General features: G+C 49.9%; 1 protein-coding gene and 4 non-coding genes across 8 annotated transcripts in view; 2 read left to right on the top strand and 3 right to left on the bottom strand.

The window, feature by feature from the left end:
* Nucleotides 1–10,215, top strand: part of CNTROB (centrobin, centriole duplication and spindle assembly protein) — a 33,473-nt gene extending 23,258 nt beyond the window's left edge. For 2 of the 4 annotated variants that reach the window (XM_072149906.1, XM_072149909.1), the window contains exons 6-19: nt 1,604–1,720; nt 2,922–3,038; nt 3,113–3,211; nt 3,288–3,494; nt 3,656–3,802; nt 4,099–4,232; nt 4,524–4,649; nt 4,989–5,130; nt 5,271–6,507; nt 8,528–8,667; nt 8,757–8,823; nt 8,918–8,972; nt 9,065–9,167; nt 9,254–10,215. In XM_072149906.1, the coding sequence (XP_072006007.1) occupies nt 1,604–1,720; nt 2,922–3,038; nt 3,113–3,211; nt 3,288–3,494; nt 3,656–3,802; nt 4,099–4,232; nt 4,524–4,649; nt 4,989–5,130; nt 5,271–6,507; nt 8,528–8,667; nt 8,757–8,823; nt 8,918–8,972; nt 9,065–9,167; nt 9,254–9,340 (2,778 nt within the window). In that variant the 3' untranslated portion in view covers nt 9,341–10,215. The remainder of the gene's footprint in view (nt 1–1,603; nt 1,721–2,921; nt 3,039–3,112; nt 3,212–3,287; nt 3,495–3,655; nt 3,803–4,098; nt 4,233–4,523; nt 4,650–4,988; nt 5,131–5,270; nt 6,508–8,527; nt 8,668–8,756; nt 8,824–8,917; nt 8,973–9,064; nt 9,168–9,253) is intronic. The other 2 variants (XM_072149907.1, XM_072149908.1) reach the window with 2 other exon arrangements.
* A 72-nt stretch (nt 10,216–10,287) lies between these two features.
* TRNAQ-UUG (transfer RNA glutamine (anticodon UUG)) lies at nt 10,288–10,359 on the top strand. Its single transcript has one exon. It is a non-coding gene; the product is annotated as a tRNA-Gln (tRNA).
* A 600-nt stretch (nt 10,360–10,959) lies between these two features.
* TRNAS-UGA (transfer RNA serine (anticodon UGA)) lies at nt 10,960–11,041 on the bottom strand. The gene has a single exon. It is a non-coding gene; the product is annotated as a tRNA-Ser (tRNA).
* Nucleotides 11,042–12,022: 981 nt separating this feature from the next.
* TRNAD-GUC (transfer RNA aspartic acid (anticodon GUC)) lies at nt 12,023–12,094 on the bottom strand. Its single transcript has one exon. It is a non-coding gene; the product is annotated as a tRNA-Asp (tRNA).
* A 1,792-nt stretch (nt 12,095–13,886) lies between these two features.
* Nucleotides 13,887–13,968, bottom strand: TRNAS-UGA (transfer RNA serine (anticodon UGA)). Its single transcript has one exon. It is a non-coding gene; the product is annotated as a tRNA-Ser (tRNA).
* Between the last annotated feature and the right edge of the window lie 7,836 nt (nt 13,969–21,804).

The raw sequence follows: 21,804 nt of genomic DNA, 5'->3' as shown, positions 1-21,804 counted from the left end.
TGCGGTCCTGGTTACCTGCGCTCTCTTGCCCCCCTGCGGTCCTGGTTACCTGCGCTCTCTCTCGCCCACCCCCCCCCCTGCGGTCCTGGTTACCTGCGCTCTCTTGCCCCCCTGCGGTCCTGGTTACCTGCGCTCTCTCTGCCCCCCTGCGGTCCTGGTTACCTGCGCTCTCTTGCCCCCCTGCGGTCCTGGTTACCTGCGCTCTCTCTCGCCCACCCCCCCCCCCTGCGGTCCTGGTTACCTGCGCTCTCTTGCCCCCCTGCGGTCCTGGTTACCTGCGCTCTCTCTCGCCCACCCCCCCCCCCCTGCGGTCCTGGTTACCTGCGCTCTCTTGCCCCCCTGCGGTCCTGGTTACCTGCGCTCTCTCTCGCCCACCCCCCCCCCCTGCGGTCCTGGTTACCTGCGCTCTCTCTCGCCCCCCCCCCCCCCCCCCCCTGCGGTCCTGGTTACCTGCGCTCTCTCGCCCCCCCCCCCCCCCCTGCGGTCCTGGTTACCTGCGCTCTCTCTCGACCACCCCCCCCCCCTGCGGTCCTGGATACCTGCGCTCTCTCTCGCCCACCCCCCCCCCTGCGGTCCTGGTTACCTGCGCTCTCTTGCCCCCCTGCGGTCCTGGTTACCTGCGCTCTCTCTGCCCCCCTGCGGTCCTGGTTACCTGCGCTCTCTTGCCCCCCTGCGGTCCTGGTTACCTGCGCTCTCTCTCGCCCACCCCCCCCCCCTGCGGTCCTGGTTACCTGCGCTCTCTTGCCCCCCCCCCCCCTGCGGTCCTGGTTACCTGCGCTCTCTTGCCCCCCTGCGGTCCTGGTTACCTGCGCTCTCTTGCCCCCCTGCGGCCCTGGTTACCTGCGCTCTCTTGCCCCCCTGCGGTCCTGGTTACCTGCGGTCTCTCTCGCCCAAGCCCCCCCCCCCCCCCCCTGCGGTCCTGGTTACCTGCGCTCTCTCTCGCCCACCCCCCCCCCCCTGCGGTCCTGGTTACCTGCGCTCTCTCGCCCCCCCCCCCCCTCCCCCTGCGGTCCTGGTTACCTGCGCTCTCTCTCGCCCCCCTGCGGTCCTGGTTACCTGCGCTCTCTCGCCCCCCACCCCTGCGGTCCTGGTTACCTGCGCTCTCTCTCGCCCCCCTGCGGTCCTGGTTACCTGCGCTCTCTTGCCCCCCTGCGGTCCTGGTTACCTGCGCTCTCTTGCCCCCCTGCGGTCCTGGTTACCTGCGCTCTCTTGCCCCCCTGCGGTCCTGGTTACCTGCACTCTCTCGCCCCCCCCCCCCTGCGGTCCTGGTTACCTGCGCTCTCTTGCCCCCCTGCGGTCCTGGTTACCTGCGCTCTCTTGCCCCCCTGCGGTCCTGGTTACCTGCGCTCTCTCTCGCCCCCCTGCGGTCCTGGTTACCTGCGCTCTCGCCCCCTCCCGCCCCGCCCCTCCTCCCTCGGTGACTCCGTCATCTGTCATGACTGTGGATCAGCGGCTAAGCCTCTGTGTGATGTAATCCTGTTAGTGCATCACGTGGGGACAGTCCATATTAAAGCCAGCTCAGCTTTCTTCTAATTACCCCTCCCCCCCCCCCCCCCACCTGCCCCTGTGCCCCCCCAATCACTGTCTGTGTCTCCCCCTGCAGCACCTGGAACGTCACATCCAGAACCTGCAGAACGAGATGCTGGAGCTCCAGCAGAGGGCGTCGGTGATGCTGGCGGCGGAGCACAGGAAGGACGGCATGATCCAGCAGCTGGACCAGGTGACCCCCGTTATATCACTGCGCCCCCTCAGTGTGCACTCACATGGCCACCACGAGGGCCGCCCCACACACTGACACTCACTGTCCTCACTTCTGTTATGTCATTGCATCAAAAAGTGCTCCTCCGCACACTAACAAAGCTGCAACACACAGGTCTGGAGGGTTTGTAACCTTAAAGGGACCATGCAAACTACAGCCAGAGTATGTATTGTAATCAGACCTCACACTGCTGTGCTCTGTGCTCTCTGCAGCCAGTGTAATGTACTGTCCCTGGAGAGATGTGTGATCAGACCTCACACTGCTGTGCTCTGTGCTCTCTGCAGCCAGTGTAATGTACTATCCCTGGAGAGATGTGTGATCAGACCTCACACTGCTGTGCTCTGTGCTCTCTGCAGCCAGTGTTATGTATTGTCCCTGGAGAGATGTGTAATCAGACCTCACACTGCTGTGCTCTGTGCTCTCTGCAGCCAGTGTTATGTATTGTCCCTGGAGAGATGTGTAATCAGACCTCACACTGCTGTGCTCTCTGCAGCCAGTGTTGTGTCTTTTTGATAGAAGCAGCAGGACTGTGAAATATGGATTTATATTCCAGGAAAGTACAAGGGGTGCATCCTCACACTGCTGTGCTCTGTACGTTTCGCTTCTCCTCAGTCCTTTAAGCTCTAGCAGACTACTGGTTGAATACTAAAGCAGTCATACAAGCGTGGAGGTGCTATGGAGCAGCTCCATGCTGAGGGCACAGCAGTGTGAGAGCACACCTTTCACACTGCTACTATATACACACACAGCGGTCTCTCCAGGGACAATATCTAGCACTGCTTGCACAGAGCACAGCAGTATGAGGATATGCCCCTAGGAGAAGCTACAATCCTGGAATCCTGCTGCTACTAACAACATACAAAGGTCTAATTACATGTAATTCCAGGGACCATACCTAACACTGGCTGCACAGAGCACAGCAGTGTGAGGATAGGCCCCCAGTGCACATAGAGAAGCTACAATCCTGGAATATAAAAACATGTTTCACAGTCCTGCTGCTACTAACAACATACACAAAGGTCTGATTGCACAGCTGGTTCATAACACTGGCTGCGCCTTCTGTTAGATGCCTCCTCTCCACCATAGAAGTGATTGGAGCAGTAGTACAAGGCCTCCCCCCACCCATCTTGTTTAGTTGACACAGAGACTTTCCTGTCCTCAGACTCTGGCCCTGGTGGTCGGGGGATGGAAGCAGCAGGAAAATCAGAGAGAACAGTCCATGCGGCGTCTCCGAGAGGAGAAGGAGGAGGCTGAGCAGGCCCGGATCAGAGACCAAGAGGTGAGAAGACCCCATGAGGTGAGAACCAGCAGAGTATGCCTGGTCAGATGTTTGTAACCCATGGTACCCCCCAGGCTCTGACCCTGGTGGAGAAGCAGCTGGCCGAGGCCCTGGAGTCACTGGACCACGAGAAGAAAGCCACCAAGGAGCAGCAGGTGGAGCTTCAGAGACAGGTGAGAGTCTATTGTCCTGTGAGCACGGTGACACTTCCGCGCTGCTGCTCCCGGTCTGACCACATCCTTCCTACAGGTGGCCGAGCTGACGGCACAGGCGTCTCTACTCCAGGCCGAGCGAGAAGTGGAGGAGGCGGCCAGGGAGCAGGAGAAACGGGAGCTGGAGCTGCTACGGCAGCGCATGCAGGAGCAGCAGAGATCCTGGGAGGAGAGGGAGAAGGAGCTGCTGGAGGAGCACAGGAGAGTGCAGGATCAGGGGGCCAGAGACCTGGAGGCCGAAAAGGTAAAGATACCATGTAGAGGCCACGCGCATCTGCCGAGCTTAGAGGGATAGTTCAACTATGTCATAGGATAGATGAGCATCCAATCATTGGTGGAGGAGGCCATGGGGGGGGGGTAGCAGGAGGCCATAGACAAGTGATGCATTATCACCCCTCCCCGCAGGCCTACATGCAGCAGGAGACCCACAAGTGTCAGCAGCTGCAGCTGGCCCTGAGCGCTCTGCAGGGAGATGTCCTGAGCCTGGAGCGGGAGCTACAGACCTCGCACCGGGAGAGAGACACTCTGCAGATGGAGCTCAACCTGGAAAAGGTAGGAACGTTGCCTCCCTCAGGGCTACCTTACAGAATCAAAGCTCAAAGGGGCATCACATCCAGAGCCTGTCCTTAGTACGTCATCCAAATCGGATCAGTGTGCGCCAGACACAGGATACCCGGTTCTCTTCCACCAAGTGGAGAGACTGCAGCGTTCATCAGTGTGTCCCCGTCCCTACTGATAGCACGTTATTGTGGGTTTCGGATTGTCAGACCTGCACTGAAAGGGATTAACCAGAGTTTCCCTTCCCCCACTTCTTCCCTCCCCTTTACTTCCTCACCGCCAATTTGCAGGCACGGAGTGAATCGGAAAAAGTGCGGATCGAAAGTGAGCACAAAATGAGGCTGGAAGAGGTGATCACCGAGAGGCTGAGCGCGCTCCACGATGAGAGCGCCCAACACCTGTGCACAGTCAGAGAGCAGCACAGGTACTGGTACCGACCCAATCTAGTATGCGCCAGAGATTACATGAGTCCTTGCATTGTACCAAATTATTATGCAACCACTTCCCTTCTGCCGGCCAGACTGCAGCACCGTTACTGTACAGTGCCCGGACAGAGGTCCAGCCAGGAGACAGGAAGTCCTTGCATCATACTTTGTTATGATGCAAGGGCTCCCCTTCTGTAGCAGATGTGCAGTCTGTGGGATCGGAGCAACATAGGGGACGTTTTATCGGGTTGCACAAAATTGTCCTGTAACTTGTGTCTCATCTCCTTTAGAAAGCAGCTCCTGGAGCTCACATCCCAGCATGAAGCAGAACTCTGCAGCCAGATGTCCCAGTTCAAGGCCGAACTACAGGAGAGGGAGCGGCGTCACCGAGACGTTGTCATGGACTATGAACTCAAGTGAGTCTGCCACGGCTGCCTTGTTCTTCTGGTCACTTCTATCGTCTCTGTCTCCATCCTTCTCTGGAAGACAGAATCTCAGAAATAACTATTATTAGGTATAAACAAGATACTCTGGCTAGATCAGAGCTTTCTTGTCATCAGCGCTGCTCTACAATGTCCTGCATGCTGCTCTTGGGTGGACGTGAGAGAATCGGGGAGCAAGATCTCTTGTGCTCTGTGAAGGAGACATCACAACAGCTTTTGAGAACTATAAAAACGATGCAGAGCACAAGTCAAAAAAGGGACTTTGTTACAGGTTTATAACATCATTTACTCTTTTTTTTGTTTTATTTGAAGGCTGTCTCACTCGGAGGAACGCTGCCTAGAACTGTCTCGGTTCCTTCACCGGTTGGAGAGTGAAAGAGCCAAAATGTTGTCCCAGCTTCAGGATGTTATGAAGAGTCACTGGAGTCAGGCCCTACGTGTTCTCTCTGCCAAGGTCTGAGCCCCTCTCACTTTTTTTTCCTCTGTTTTTCTTAAGGAGAGCCAGGATTACCCGAAAATCTTATGGGAATGGCTACTGAGGGTACCTGTGACAATCATGGAGTTTCCCTGACCTTTGTTTTCATCACTGCTTAGGTTCCTTCTGAGAGCTCCTCGGTTGGGGCACCGCGTCAACCGATGGACGATTCTGAACCGGCGATGTCACAACTCACCAGAGAAGGGGTCTACGGAGAGGAGTCCAGCGTTCAGGCCGGGCAAGGAACCGTCGCAGCTGGGAAGACTAACCGGCAACTGAGAGATAATACTGGTTCCCATAATGAGAACGATGGTCATGTTCAGAGGAGTGCTCTTCAGGCCATTGCCACTGGTAGCCGCCATCTAGAAGATAGTCAGCGAAGCAGACAGGGGGGCAATCGACCTCTTACAGATAGCAGTGGCTCAGACCTGATTAACTTCAGCAGAATCACAGAAGAAAGAAGCCAAAGTCTCATTGGATCAGGTTCTGCAAAGGACTCGAATCTCAGATTTATGGGGGACGGGGTGAGCAACAAGACTAAAAACACTGATGTCCAAGTCTCATTGACTGATGTCCAGCTGAGCGGCAATATTGGCCAACTGGGGGCGGTAGATACCACCAGTCTCTTCAGCAGGGGGTCTTTTAAGAACGGTGACCTCCAGACGCTCCGGGAAATGATAGCTGATGACGTCATAAGAAAGTATCTCGCCGATCAGTATATGAGGGAATCCTACGGTAGGGTCACGGTGGACAAAAGCCAATATTTGTCCCACCAAGAGATGACCGACCAAAACAAAAACTCCAGCGGCTACTCGGTGACGAGAAACGAGACGTTAGGACATGGTGGCCACCAAATCGAGGGACTACATCAGTCATTGATGGGAGGTCGACAACAAGATTATTCAGAGAGAAGTATATTGAGCTCTATGGACAATCATCAAATCAAGAACTTTTCAGCGTTGTCCTTCACGGGTGCTCCTACCCAGAACCAGAACCTGAGAGACAGTACTACAGTGCAAATCCATAATCACTCCAAGGAGGCCGCCAACCGGACCACCGCTGGGGGTAGTAACCACTTAAGTGAACCTGGTACTTACCTGAGCCTAGATCGGGCTCCACTATCCATTCCAAACCTCAGTCCAATATCCAAGGTGTCTTTCCAAGGACACGGCCGTGGTTCAAGAACCCCCTCCACATATCGAGAGGACAAAATAAGTCATCAGCCGGGTCGCGGAGTGTCCGATCCAGAAGAAAGTTTCTACCCAATGCAAGTGGAAGAACTAAGTCACAGCTTCAGTAGTCATCATGGCTTTTTACCGCTGGAGCCAAACCCAGATGTCACCATGACAGGGAACGGTGAGTATCCGCTCCAGTACCGGTTGGATCTCTTGACTATTGTGAATGGTAGAGGTACCACGGATGTGTCGTATACTGTAGCCGGTGGTGTGAATGGGTAAGGGGAGAGTATTGCTGTCGCTGTGACATTCACTGGTCATTCCTGACCTCCTCACTGGACTGATGGTCATCACTGAACGTATAGGACCATGGTCCCACCGGATTATAGCTGACTAGACGTGATCATGATGCTAGGAGTCAGGATCCCCACTACTAGATACACCAGCTTCAGACTTGGAGGATCATGAAGGAGCTTATAATCCAGATGTTGTTGTGTTGTGGAACCATTGAGGGTTTTACTCAGAAACCTTGTATTTAAAGGACACATAAAATAATAATCCAATTTATTCCTCAATATAGCAAATTAACGTCTTAAGGGTTTCCAGACTTTTTGGAACCGATCTATGGGATGATTTGTGCCTGATAGCTGATACATAGAGAATGGAGCCAGAGGGGCTGATGGCTCTGGTCCTGTTGTAGTGGTCAGACCAGGTTACTGCAGGTCAGCTCCTATTCATGGAAGGCTGGCAGAGCTGAATCTGGTATTAATGGCCCTAGTTACTGATATATTCGGCACAAAAACTTTTTAAAGTGACTAAAAGAAAATCTACCAACAAAATCCATCATGATAAACCAGGGAGATAGTCTGGTCACCGGATCTCCAGGGACATTACTCGTAGATGTGGGCACCGTGACTGTGGTCGATTTCTTATATTTTTTTTTATCCATGGCCTCGTTCCTTCTAAAAGCAACTTTTAGAATTATGCTAAAGAGTCCCTCAATGCTGCAGCTCTCTCAGCACTTCCCCTTCCCTCCCCCTGCATGATGTAGTATTGCACAGTGGTGAGCGCCGAGTGCTCCCGCACAGTGTAACAGCCTTTGAGGCTGCAGCACGGAGGAGATTTGTTAACACCACCCTGGAGCCCTTCTGACTTATTAGCATAATTAGAAAAGTTGATGGATGTAGAAAACAAATATAAGAAGATTCCCACAGTCGCCTGGAGTGCCTGGATCTATGAGTAATGTCCCTGCTTGATTATGATTTGGCCTGTAGATGAAGGTGTGCTTCTAAATGCCATACTTAGACCGGTTCCCCCAGTGCCCCCTGTGAACGCGGTCTCTCGCACAGCATCTTCATCATGGATTCAGCTTTATGTGACATCGCAGTCCTCACCTGTAGAGACGCGTCCAGTCTTCAGGACATAGAAAATCCAGGCTAAGCAGAGAGAAGGGATTTGCTGGGGGATGGGAAAGCGGCACAGGGGCCGAAGGTGGAGAGGAAGATTGTCACCGGCAAGTACTGGATCCCACCTGGGTTCTTTGGTCTAGATGATCAATTTGAAATTGTTGGGGGTCCAAAACCCTGGACACCCCTCTGATTGGATACATAAAGTTTTGCTTCTGCATTGTAGACCGATGACATCTGAAAATCCATCATTTGGCCTGTGTGCAACTTGGCCCTCCTTAATTTCACGCCCCTTAGTGTACAGCACGGTGATACGAAGTGAAGAGACTCTACTAAGAAAGGTCTCTTCATAACGCAGATCACGGACCGTCCCTATGAGGCCTCATGCACTTGTGCAGAAAGGGACGCAAAATGGGGTTCAGACTAGTGCCCCCTTTTACTTTTATGAGTAACACAACCCCTTTAAGTAAATATTTGTACATTCAGAAGGGAGAGGGGTGCTTTTGGTTATATCCGTCGAGCTGTACCACCATGGCGGTCAAGGCGTGTGACTCTAGAGTTGCCATCTCAATTCTGACGTCTTATCTCAGCTGTCTATGTTGTACTGTGTTCCTTTTTTTGGCAAGGAACAAGTTAATTCTGAGTTTTAGAAGGAAATTATTTATTAACAAGACGTAGAGGGGAGTCTGGCTAATGAGCAGGGACATCTGCAGGGGGTTTTCGTGCATCAGTGGGGGGGTTAGATCAAGAGACTACGCAGTTCATTCATACTTGTAATCTCTTCACCTCTTTCAGTGGCCACAACTCTTCCCAAAACCTTCCCCGAGCACCCCTTTCATGACGAGCCTCCCAATAAGAGCCAGGAGACCTCTTCACACTGGGATGGAGAAGACCAAGCCACCCCAAATCCAATCCTGCAGTACTACATCCGTATGGTGAGAGCCTGTTACGTGGTGTAGATTATATTAGGGTGGATCCATACACTTCCTGCCATTTACCCTGCCGATTCTTGTCTTCCTCTAAGTTACTTGATCGGACACCAGGCGACCCCCTCAATGAACTGGATAAAGGTCTGCTTCACATAGACCCTGGTAAGGGGATTTACGATGGGTGTAGACATGGGTTTGGTTGAAGGTGTCCGTAATGTGTCCAATTTTTCATCTACTTTGTCTTCACTTTTCCTAGATATAACAGCATTGCCCCATCCTCTAGGGAGCAGAAAAGAGCAGCCTCATCTTAGGTAATTGTACTTTGACATAAAAAAAAAATCAACTTGACCGCATTCTATGCCATATGGGTCATTGCGTCTCACATCATCCTCACTTTTTATAGTACCTATGTCTCTAGACCAGATGAGAAGGAGCAAGAGGTCTCCAAACTCCCAACCAATCCCAAGAAAATTCCACCTAAAGGTCCAGAAGCCGTAAAGAAAGAGGTAAGTGTCCTCAACGTTGTTGACTACTAAAATGTTTCAATGTTATCTTCTACCGCTCCTCTACCGTTCCTTCTTCTACATCTCAGGTTCTGATTACTCAACGTCGTCCTGGTCCATCCAAGCCTCTGAAGAGGGTTTCTACACGAGGAGGGCGTTCGGGGATTTGGAAATAAGAGCTGAGACTGTTATGTGTCCTGTGTGCGTAGTCCATACCCTCCCCCTCCCTCCCCCCCTGTGATGATACAACGAAGAGGAACCAGTTTATACATGGAAACTGAGATGTGTAGAGTAGTTTGGTGGGGTCTTGTGACCTCGGGGGGCCTCTCGTGTCGTGTACAGTATCAAGACCACTAAACCAGGTTCTTCCAAACCAATTGTTCTATCTCACCATATTTACCATGTTTAGTAGAAGCGAGAAGTTAGAAGAGGGTTGGGTAGAGTAGAAGCGAGAAGTTAGAAGAGGGTTGGGTAGAGTAGAAGCGAGAAGTTAGAAGAGGGTTGGGTAGAGTAGAAGCGAGACGTTAGAAGAGGGTTGGGTAGAGTAGAAGCGAGAAGTTAGAAGAGGGTTGGGTAGAGTAGAAGCTTTGTAGATTCCCAACAACTTCAACATTCGGTAACCAAGACTTGTTTGACATCTGAGTCCGTCCCGTTAGTTCAGCTTATAATTCAATTGTTGGTTATTAGTTTGTCACGAGTTTGTCAAGAGTTTGGAGGTTGGCTAGTTCTAAAGGGTTTAGGTGATTGAATCGTATTTTGGGGGGGGGGGGAGCCCCTTTAATATTAGATCTGATATTATGTGTAAAAAAAAAATTCCTTTTTGGCTGTAGGTCCCGGTGGCAGCTGAGAAGAAGCGATGTTGCCTCCTCTCAAACCCCCCCATCACGTTGCCCTTCTTGCTTTATTACTGTTGCAGTGCCTTTTTCTATTGTACTTTTTTATCTTGTGCCTTTTTATAATAGGTTTTTTTTATCTGTTTTTTATATTTATTATTATTTAATGAAATGGAACATTTTGTACAAATAATAAAGTATTTTGTGACGACTTGTTACTGGGGTGTGTTGTTATTGGATGTGGTGTTTCCCCCCTCTCTTGTGAACATAATTTGTGAGAGAAATCAGCTGGTTCCATGGTGTAATGGTTAGCACTCTGGACTTTGAATCCAGCGATCCGAGTTCAAATCTCGGTGGAACCTGAAATTTTTGCGGCCTTTTTTTTTTAAATTATTTATTCTAAGCCACACCCTATGCCCTGCCCCTTACCCTACTTCCTATTGTGGCCGCATAGTATCATACCCACCTTTTAAGTCATCCACAATGAATAATAACAACCCACCCTCCCCAACCCAAAGTACTATGCATCTTGCTCTGCAGCCACCTCCCAAACTGTAAAATGTTGTCCTATTGGTCCCCAAAAAGAATAACCCCTAATGATTCCCCCAGTTATGTAGCAACATAAATTATAATGGACCCAAAACTTCCTCCAGTCTAGTATAACAGTAATACAGACCCTCCAAAAAAAAAATTGTATAGTACCAATTTCTTCTACAGCAATTCCTCGTTAGTATAGTGGTGAGTATCCCCGCCTGTCACGTGGTAGACCGGGGTTCGATTCCCCGACGGGGAGGCTAGATTTTTTTTTTTATTCTTTACCAACATTTCAAACATGTTTTACCTGTTAAACAAAATAACTTTTATATTTGACACAATTTTTGGGGGTATTCTTTAACGACGAACAAAACATAAAGACTCTGAATTTTGTTCCAAATAAATGTTACAGCAAGGGGCAGTAAAACCGTAGTCGGCAGGATTCGAACCTGCGCGGGGAAACCCCAATGGATTTCAAGTCCATCGCCTTAACCACTCGGCCACGACTACATATGCAACTACCATTTTCAAAAAAACTTTTAATTAAACAGCTATGGACCCAGACTGCTCCGCCCACTCAGTAGACCGGCAGTGATTGCTGAGCTTAGTCCTAGTTCCGCCCCCTCACGAATACACCGGACCTCTGTGAGCTCGTTCCAGCGTTCCTATTATACGGAACTGAAGTGTCTGCTAGCTTTTTTTGAGGGTTCTGATAAAGCTAGCAGTTTATCACTGCTTAAAATTTAACTTTTTAGGGTTTTTTTTTTTGGGTAACAGGTCCTCTTTAAGGACTTAGCCAGTTCATAGCTTAAGGCTAAGGTTATAACTTTTTAACACTTTTTCTTATCAAAGCGATTTTAAGATTTTTATTTATTCGTCAACATGTTGTGCTTCATTTTAGTTTTGGCTGATAAATTTTGCGTAAAGAAAAATTTTAAAAAACGGATGAAAATTTTTTGAAAATTTTGCCATTTTCAAAATTTGAAATTATTTAGTTTTCAGGCAGATAAGATTTGCCACCAAAAGAAGTTGCTGAATAACATTCCCTGTGTGTCTACTTTACATTTTTCATAATTTTTTTGTAATGTTTGGGAAAACTTATTTTGATGTCACGCGGCTTACAAATCGAATCTCGACTTGATGTATTTTCAAGGAGATTTCAGAATTGACTTTTTTGGAAATCATCATTGTTTTTAATTAAATTTAAAATCTATGATATTAGAAACCCCCCTATATATCAACCCATTTTCAAATCTGCACCCCTCAAACTATCAGAAACCGCTTTTAAGGAAGATTGTTAACCCCTTGAGATCTTCATAATAATTAAATCAAAATGGAGGTGAAATTTAGCATGGGCAAATTTTGTTGGTAATAGGTTCATTCAGCCCTAAAATTTACACAAATTTCAAAAGGTAAAAAGAGAGAACACATCTTAAAATTTGTGACGGGCTCGAAGGAAGGAATGAGGGGTGCAGAATGAAAAAGACTAGCCTCCCCGTCGGGGAATCGAACCCCGGTCTCCCGCGTGACAGGCGGGGATACTCACCACTATACTAACGAGGAATTGCTATGGTGTTGTTCTCGTGAGAGTTCAGCGAGAGGTCCATGTGCATTTGCCAAAGGATTTTATTTTTGGCAAACTTTTTGCAAGAATTGTATCAATTGAAAATGGTCATTTCTGACATTCGTAGAGTAGAATGCAAATCTTAAGTCTGCCAGAAAAACTAAACGGCATCTCCTAGATGTTACAAGATCTTGGCATAAAGATGAAAATCTTTTAATACTCTTTGGTAATGCAAAGAAGGGCTAAAAGATTCCAAGTCTTCCATTGCAAGATGGCTTTGTCTAACCATCCAAGGAATGTTATGATTTAAAAAAAACTTACCTGCACATTCCACACAAGTTCCAAAGGACTTGGCCTTTGGCTGAAGAGTTCTTCATGCAGTGATCCTACCATGAAAATTTGGTAAGTCTCCAGTTGACCGCCATGGGGGACATTATGGAAAGTATGAATTTGTCATACCGATAATTCTTTTTCCATAAAGTCCACCATGACTGCACAAATACACAGGTGGACAAAATAGTTGGTAACCCTGGTTTGGTGAAAGGAAAACCCACAATGGACACAGAAATAACTCAAAGCTGACAAAAGTAAAAATAAATTCCATTTCTATAAAAATGAACAAATAAAAGGCAGACGTTGCTTTTTCGACCGGGCTTCAACAGAATTAAAAAAAAAAAATTAAGACCCTAAAAACAGACAGAAATGATAGTACTCCTGAACAAAAATGTGAGCAAAATGACTTGTTAAATCGCATTGTGTCCACTAATTGGCATCACAGGCATCTACAACCTTGTAATCGGTCAATGGATCTGTATACAGGGCTACAGCTATTCCTTGTTCTGTTTGATGGCATGGTGTGGACCACACTGAACATGGACCAGAGGAAGCCAATGAAAGACTTGTCTCAGGAGCACAGAAAAGAAAAAGTTGGCAGGATTTGAATCTTAATGGGGAGGCCTCTATGGATTTTTAAGTTCATTTCCTTGACTACTCATCCAGGAGCAGCCTTCAGTTCCATGAGCACCCTCCAGTAATTGTCTTGGTTCCATCGGATGGAACCAGGTGCTTCAAAGGTGGTTGAAGAGATCAATCGGTAGTCAGAAAATTTTAAGTGCCGTCCTCCCGATTTACCAGATTTGGTATAGGTGCATGTAAACATTTCATTCCAAAATTTTGGGTCTTGGGCAGTGAGCTTGATCCATTTTTTTTTTTTTTTTTTTAATTTATTCTAAGCCACACCCTATGCCCTGCCCCTTACCCTACTTCCTATTGTGGCCGCATAGTATAATACCCACCTATTAAGTCATCCACAGTGAATAATAACAACCCACCCTCCCCAACCCAAAGTACTATGCATCTTGCTCTGCAGCCACCTCTCAAACTGTAAAATGTTGTTATGTTGGTCCCCAAAAAGAATAACCCCGAACGATTCCCCCTTTCCTGTAGCAACATAAATTATAATGGACCCAAAACTTCCTCCAGTCTAGTATAACAGTAATACAGACCCTACAAAAAAAAATTTGTATAGTACCTATCTTTTCTACAGCAATTCCTCGTTAGTATAGTGGTGAGTATCCCTGCTGTCACGCGGGAGACCGGGGTTCGATTCCCCGACGGGGAGGCTCGATCTTTTTATTCCTTGCCAACATTTTAAACATGTTTTACCTGTTAAACAAAATAACTTTTATATTTGACACAATTGTTTGGGCTATTCTTTAACAACGAACAAAAAATAAAGACTTTACTCTGAATTTTGTTCCAAATAAATGTTACAGCAAGGGGCAGTAAAACCGTAGTCGGCAGGATTCGAACCTGCGCGGGGAAACCCCAATGGATTTCAAGTCCATCGCCTTAACCACTCGGCCACGACTACATATACAACTACCATTTTCAAAAAATGTTTTAATTAAACAGCTATGGACCCAGACTACTCCGCCCACTCGGTAGACCGGCAGTGATTGCTGAGCTTAGTCCTAGTTCCACCCCCTCACGAATACACCGGACCTCTGTGAGCTTGTTCCAGCGTTCCTATTGTACGGAACTGAAGTGTCTGCTAGCTTTTTTTGAGGGTTCTGATAAAGCTAGCCGTTTATCACTGCTTATAATTTAACTTTAACTTTAGTTTGTTTTTTTTTTGTTTTTTTGGGTAACAGGTCCTCTTTAAGGACTTAGCCAGTTCATAGCTTAAGGCTCAGCCCCATTTTTAGTATTCTTAACTTGCGTTGCTTTACATGGTTATAACTTTTTAACACTTTTACTTATCAAAGCGATTTTAAGATTTGTATTTCGTGAACATGTTGTGTGCTTCATTTTAGTTTTGGCTGATAAATTTTGCATAAAGAAAAATTTTAAAAAACGGATGAAAATTTTTGAAAAATTTGCCATTTTAAAAATTTGAAATTATTTAGTTTTCAGGCAGATGAGATTTGCCACCTAAAGAAGTTGCTGAATAACATTCCCTGTGTGTCTACATTTTTCATAATTTTTTGTAATGTTTGGGAAAACTTCTTTTGATGTCACGCGGCTTACAAATCGAATCTCGACTTGATGTATTTTCAAGATTTCAGAATTGACTTTTTTGGAAATCATCATTGTTTTTAATGAAATTTAAACTATATGATATTAGAAACCCCCCTATATTTCAACCCATTTTCAAATCTGCACCCCTCAAACTATCAGAAACGGCTTTTAAGGAAGATTGTTAACCCCTTGAGATCTTCATAGTACCTGTAAAGCTGCTGCGTGGTGTAGTCCATCAACATTCATGAAACATTACAGATTAGACCTCCAGAATGCTAAGGACTTGGCCTTTGGCTGAAGAGTTCTTCATGCAGTGTTCCTACCATGAAAATTTGGTAAGTCTCCAGTTGACCACCATGGGGGACATTATGGAAAGTATGAATTTGTCATACCGATAATTCTTTTTCCATAAAGTCCACCATGACTGCCCAAATACACAGGTGGACAAAATAGTTGGTAACCCTGGTTTGGTGAAAGGAAAACCCACAATGGACACAGAAATAACTCGAAGCTGACAAAAATTTCATTAAAATAAATTCCATTTCTATAAAAATGAACAAATAAAAGGCAGACGTTGCTTTTTCGACCGGGCTTCAACAAATTTTTTTTTTTAAATTAAGACCCTGGACAGAAATGATAGTACTCCTGAACAAAAATGTGAGCAAAGGGACAAGTTAAATCACATTGGGGGTCATTTACTAAGGGCCCGATTCGCGTTTTCCCGACGTGTTACCCGAATATTTCCGATTTGCGGCGATTTCCCCTGAATTACCCCGGGATTTTGGCGCTCGCGATCGGATTGTGGCGCATCGGCGCTGGCATGCACGCGACGGAAATCGGGGGGCGAGGTCGAACGAAAACCCGACCCATTCGGAAAAACCACCGCATTTAAAAAACAAAAAGTGTCGCGGAGCTTGCAATTACCTTCACCAGGAATAGGCCGGTGAACTTGAGTGCATTTCAGCGGACTTCAACGTCGGAGGAACTACCTTAGTGAATCCCGGCTGGACCCGAATCCACCGCAGAGAACGCGCCGCTTGATCGCGAATGGACCGGGTAAGTAAATCTGCCCCATTGTGTCCATTAATTGGCATCACAGGCATCTACAATCTTGTAATCGGTCAATGGATCTGTATACAGGGCTACAGCTATTCCTTGTTCTGTTTGATGGCACGGTGTGGACCACACTGAACATGGACCAGAGGAAGCCAAGGAAAGACTTGTCTCAGGAGCACAGAAAAGAAAAAGTTGGCAGGATTCGAATCTTAATGGGGAGGCCTCTATGGATTTCAAGTCCATTGCCTTGACCACTCATCCAGGAGCAGCCTTCAGTTCCAGGAGCACCCTCCAGTAATTGTCTTGGTTCCATCTGATTTAATTCAGGTGCTTCAAAAGTGGTTGGAGAGATCAATCTCAAAAACCCAGACAACTATTTTCTACCTTTAACTACCTTCTACGCCCTCTCCTTCTTATTGATAAGCCACTGTTGATCAATCTCTCCAGCTGCAGACACTACATTCTCTTGGCATCACTGACCTGTCCCTTTGATGTATTTCCTACTACCTCTCCAAGAGGACTATCACTCTCATACCACCTCTTCACCTTGCCCCCTCTCTGTTGACAGCCCTCAAGGTTCTGTCCTGGGACCCCTACTCTTCTCCATCAATAGCTATGGCCTAGGACCGCTCAATAAGTCCCATGGCTCTCAATACTCTAATAAGCCTAATGACACACAGATCTAATTTTCTGGTCTAGATTTCACATCTCTTCTAGCCAGAATTCCAGAGTGTCTATCGGCCATATTTTCCTTCTTTTCCAGAACACATAATCTCTCCCACTAGACCTAACCATCACAATTCATGGCTCCACACTCTCCACAGTCCCTATAGTCCGCTGCCATGGAGGTATATTTCACTCTGCCTTCTCCTTTAAGCCTCAGATCCAGGCCTTCACTACAACCTGCCGCCTCCATCTCAAGAACTTGTCTTGCATCCGACCATGCCCTCATCATCTCTCTTGGACTACTCCAAAATTCTTCTCTGTGGTCTCCCAACTAACTCTCTAACGCCCCTCTAATCCATCCGTAACTCTGCTGCCGTCTGTCTTCTGGATTCTCCTCTGCCTCTCCTCTCTACATATCGTACAAGGAATTCAATTTAAAATAGCAGCCATGACTTGCGCCATCCACAACCTCCTCTTCATATACCTCTGAACTCCTCAGTCCCACGTGTAATCTCCGCTCCTCACAGGACCTTCAGCTTCACTCTGTTACAATCTGCTCTTCTTAAATCCGTCTCCACAATTTCTCCCGTTCTTCCCCCATACTCTGGAACTCTCTACCAAAATGTGTCAGACTGCCCCCCCCCCCACCTTCTAATCCTTCAAACACAATCTGAAAACCCGTCTGTTTAGGATCTACAACACACAATAACTGCTCTGCTCCCTCGCCTCGTGTCTCCATCTACCTTCCCATATAGATTGTGAGCCCTCACGGGCAGGGTCCTCCCTCCACATGTCTCCTGATCATTGTAGTTTTGTATTTGTACTTGTCTTAATGTAATGTTCGTGACCCCTTACTGATGGTACAGCTCCAGGGAATCAATGTGCTCTATAAATAATAATATATAAATGTCTCTTAGAATACAAAGAGAAAAAGGGGGAAAACGGCGCTCGTAGGGTAGTAGCGTCTTTTGGAATAATTTCTTAAATAGTTTTGAGATATTTGCATATCAGACACATTTGTAAATAAGGTGTAGAGCAGTGGTGCCCACTTCAAATAGTCTTCCTTAAAGGGTTCATTTTATTTAGTTTGGTTGGCTCTGGTTACAACGCGTTTTGGGACTTGGGTGTCACTTTATTCAAGTAAAAATAGAAATTTATTCCCAGCGTCCTATAGAGCTTGGAGCACTTAGAATATATTCCTATACATTAGTGCAAATAGTAGATTCTTTTCACTAACTTCTATTATTATAATTCAATAGCACAAATAATTATAAAAAAAAAAAAATTAGGTCCCACTGAGATTTGAACTCGGATCGCTGGATTCAGAGTCCAGAGTGCTAACCATTACACCATGGAACCTTGCTTATTATTATGATATGTGCCCCTGAACATGAGTTTTGTATCTGTCATGCCCATGTCATTGCCTTAGCACAGGGGTGTCAAACTCATTTTCACCAGAGGCGATATCAGCCTCAAGGTTGCCCTTAAAGGGGCGAATGTTATTTTATAACTGTATAAATGTAGCTACACCTAAACAGTTATACAAGCAGTTTAGTAGTTACACTTATAACGTAATACTGTCGCAATCAGCCTTTTGAGGGTAACCAGAAAGCTCAAGTCACAGTGCTCCCGCAGTAGCCGGGTCACGGTGCTCCCCCAGTAGCCGGGTCACGGTGCTCCCCCAGTAGCCGGGTCACGGTGCTCCCCCAGTAGCCGGGTCACGGTGCTCCCCCAGTAGCCGGGTCACGGTGCTCCCCCAGTAGCCGGGTCACAGTGCTCCCCCAGTAGCCGGGTCACAGTGCTTACCCAATAGGCGGGTCACAGTGCCCCCCAGGAGCCGGATCACTGTGCTCCCCAGTAGCCTATCGCAGTGCTCCCCGGTTGCCTTGTCGCAGTGCTCCCCCAGTAGCCTGGTCACAGTGCTCCTCCAGTTGCTGGGTCACAGTGCTCCCCCAGTAGCCTGGTCACAGTGCTCCCCCAGTAGCCTGGTCACAGTGCTCCCCCAGTAGCCTGGTCACAGTGCTCCCCCAGTAGCCTGGTCACAGTGCTCCCCCAGTAGCCTGGTCACAGTGCTCCCCCTGTTGCTCTGTCACTGTGCTCCCCTAGTTTCCCTGTCACTGTGCTCCCCTAGTTGCCCTGTCACTGTGCTCCCCTAGTTGCCCTGTCACAGTGCTCCCCTAGTTGACCTGTCACAGTGCTCCCCCAGTTGCCCTGTCACAGTGCTCCCCCAGTAGGTGGGTCACAGTGCTCCCCGGTTGCCTTGTCGCAGTGCTCCCCCAGTAACCTGGTCACAGTGCTCCCCCAGTTGCCCTGTTGCAGTGCTCCCCCAGTTGCTTTGTCGCAGTGCTCCCCCAGTTGCTTTGTCGCAGTGCTCCCCCAGTTGCCCTGTCACAGTGCTCCCGCAGTTGCCTTGTCGCAGTGCTCCCCCAGTAGCCTGGTCACAGTGCTTACCAAGTATCCGGGTCACAGTGCTCCCCCAGTAGCCGGGTCACAGTGCCCCCCCAGGAGCCGGATCACTGTGCTCCCCAGTAGCCTGTCGCAGTGCTCCCCGGTTGCCTTGTCGCAGTGCTCCCCCAGTAGCCTGGTCACAGTGCTCCTCCAGTTGCTGGGTCACAGTGCTCCCCCAGTAGCCTGGTCACAGTGCTCCCCCAGTAGCCTGGTCACAGTGCTCCCCCAGTAGCATGGTCACAGTGCTCCCCCAGTAGCCTGGTCACAGTGCTCCCCCTGTTGCTCTGTCACTGTGCTCCCCTAGTTGCCCTGTCACTGTGCTCCCCTAGTTGCCCTGTCACTGTGCTCCCCTAGTTGCCCTGTCACAGTGCTCCCCTAGTTGACCTGTCACAGTGCTCCCCCAGTTGCCCTGTCACAGTGCTCCCCCAGTAGGTGGGTCACAGTGCTCCCCGGTTGCCTTGTCGCAGTGCTCCCCCAGTAACCTGGTCACAGTGCTCCCCCAGTTGCCCTGTTGCAGTGCTCCCCCAGTTGCTTTGTCGCAGTGCTCCCCCAGTTGCTTTGTCGCAGTGCTCCCCCAGTTGCCCTGTCACAGTGCTCCCCCAGTAGCCTGGTCGCAGTGCTCCCGCAGTTGCCTTGTCGCAGTGCTCCCCCAGTAGCCTGGTCACAGTGCTTACCAAGTATCCGGGTCACAGTGCTCCCCCAGTAGCCGGGTCACAGTGCCCCCCCAGGAGCCGGATCACTGTGCTCCCCAGTAGCCTGTCGCAGTGCTCCCCGGTTGCCTTGTTGCAGTGCTCCCCCAGTAGCCTGGTCACAGTGCTCCTCCAGTTGCTGGGTCACAGTGCTCCCCCAGTTGCTCTGTCACAGTGCTCCCCCAGTTGCTCTGTCACTGTGCTCCCCCAGTTGCTCTGTCACTGTGCTCCCCTAGTTGCCCTGTCACTGTGCTCCCCTAGTTGCCCTGTCACAGTGCTCCCCTAGTTGCCCTGTCACAGTGCTCCCCCAGTTGCCCTGTCACAGTGCTCCCCCAGTAGGCGGGTCACATTTTCCCCCCCGGTTGCCTTGTCGCAGTGCTCGCCCAGTAACCAGGTCACAGTGCTCCCCCAGTTGCCCTGTTGCAGTGCTCCCCCAGTTGCTTTGTCGCAGTGCTCCCCTAGTTGCTTTGTCGCAGTGCTCCCCTAGTTGTTTTGTCGCAGTGCTCCCCCAGTTGCCCTGTCACAGTGCTCCCCCAGTTGCCCTGTCACAGTGCTCCCCCAGTAGCCTGGTCGCAGTGCTCCCCCAGTAGCCTGGTCACAGTGCTCCCCCAGTTGCCCTGTCACAGTGCTCCCCCAGTTGCCTTGTCACAGTGCTCCCCCAGTTGCCCTGTCACAGTGCTGACCCAGTTACCTTGTCGCAGTGCTCCCCCAGTATCCGGGTCACAGTGCTCTCCCAGTTGCCCTGTCACAGTGCTCCCCCAGTAGCCTGGTCACAGTGCTCCCCCAGTAGCCTGGTCACAGTGCTCCCCCAGTAGCCTGGTCACAGTGCTCCCCCAGTAGCCTGGTCACAGTGCTCCCCCTGTTGCTCTGTCACTGTGCTCCCCTAGTTGCCCTGTCACTGTGCTCCCCTAGTTGCCCTGTCACTGTGCTCCCCTAGTTGCCCTGTCACAGTGCTCCCCCAGTAGGTGGGTCACAGTGCTCCCCGGTTGCCTTGTCGCAGTGCTCTCCCAGTAACCTGGTCACAGTGCTCCCCCAGTTGCTCTGTTGCAGTGCTCCCCCAGTTGCTTTGTCGCAGTGCTCCCCCAGTTGCTTTGTCGCAGTGCTCCCCCAGTTGCCCTGTCACAGTGCTCCCCCAGTAGCCTGGTCGCAGTGCTCCCGCAGTTGCCTTGTCGCAGTGCTCCCCCAGTAGCCAGGTCACAGTGCTTACCCAGTATCCGGGTCACAGTGCTCCCCCAGTAGCCGGGTCACAGTGCCCCCCCAGGAGCCGGATCACTGTGCTCCCCAGTAGCCTGTCGCAGTGCTCCCCGGTTGCCTTGTCGCAGTGCTCCCCCAGTAGCCTGGTCACAGTGCTCCTCCAGTTGCTGGGTCACAGTGCTCCCCCAGTAGCCTGGTCACAGTGCTCCCCCAGTTGCTCTGTCACTGTGCTCCCCCAGTTGCTCTGTCACTGTGCTCCCCTAGTTGCCCTGTCACTGTGCTCCCCTAGTTGCCCTGTCACAGTGCTCCCCTAGTTGCCCTGTCACAGTGCTCCCCCAGTTGCCCTGTCACAGTGCTCCCCCAGTAGGCGGGTCACATTTTCCCCCCCGGTTGCCTTGTCGCAGTGCTCGCCCAGTAACCAGGTCACAGTGCTCCCCCAGTTGCCCTGTTGCAGTGCTCCCCCAGTTGCTTTGTCGCAGTGCTCCCCCAGTTGCCCTGTCACAGTGCTCCCCCAGTTGCCCTGTCACAGTGCTCCCCCAGTAGCCTGGTCGCAGTGCTCCCCCAGTAGCCTGGTCACAGTGCTCCCCCAGTTGCCCTGTCACAGTGCTCCCCCAGTTGCCCTGTCACAGTGCTCCCCCAGTTGCCTTGTCACAGTGCTCCCCCAGTTGCCCTGTCACAGTGCTCCTCCATTTGCCCTGTCACAGTGCTGACCCAGTTACCTTGTCGCAGTGCTCCCCCAGTAGCCGGGTCACAGTGTTCTCCCAGTTGCCCTGTCACAGTGCTCCCCCAGTAGCCGGGTCACAGTGCTCCCCCAGTTGCCCTGTCGCAGTGCTCCCCCAGTAGCCCGGTCACAGTGCTCCCCTAGTTGCCCTGTCACAGTGCTCCCCCAGTTGCCCTGTCACAGTGCTCCCCCAGTTGCTCTGTCACTGTGCTCCCCCAGTTGCTCTGTCACTGTGCTCCCCCAGTTGCTCTGTCACTGTGCTCCCCCAGTTGCCCTGTCACTGTGCTCCCCTAGTTGCCCTGTCACAGTGCTCCCCTAGTTGCCCTGTCACAGTGCTCCCCTAGTTGCCCTGTCACAGTGCTCCCCCAGTTGCCCTGTCACAGTGCTCCCCCAGTAGGCGGGTCACATTTTCCCC

The sequence above is a fragment of the Engystomops pustulosus genome, chromosome 4 (assembly GCF_040894005.1).
Source record: "Engystomops pustulosus chromosome 4, aEngPut4.maternal, whole genome shotgun sequence".
NCBI lineage: Eukaryota > Metazoa > Chordata > Amphibia > Anura > Leptodactylidae > Engystomops > Engystomops pustulosus.
This window is presented reverse-complemented; position numbering and strand designations above follow the sequence as displayed.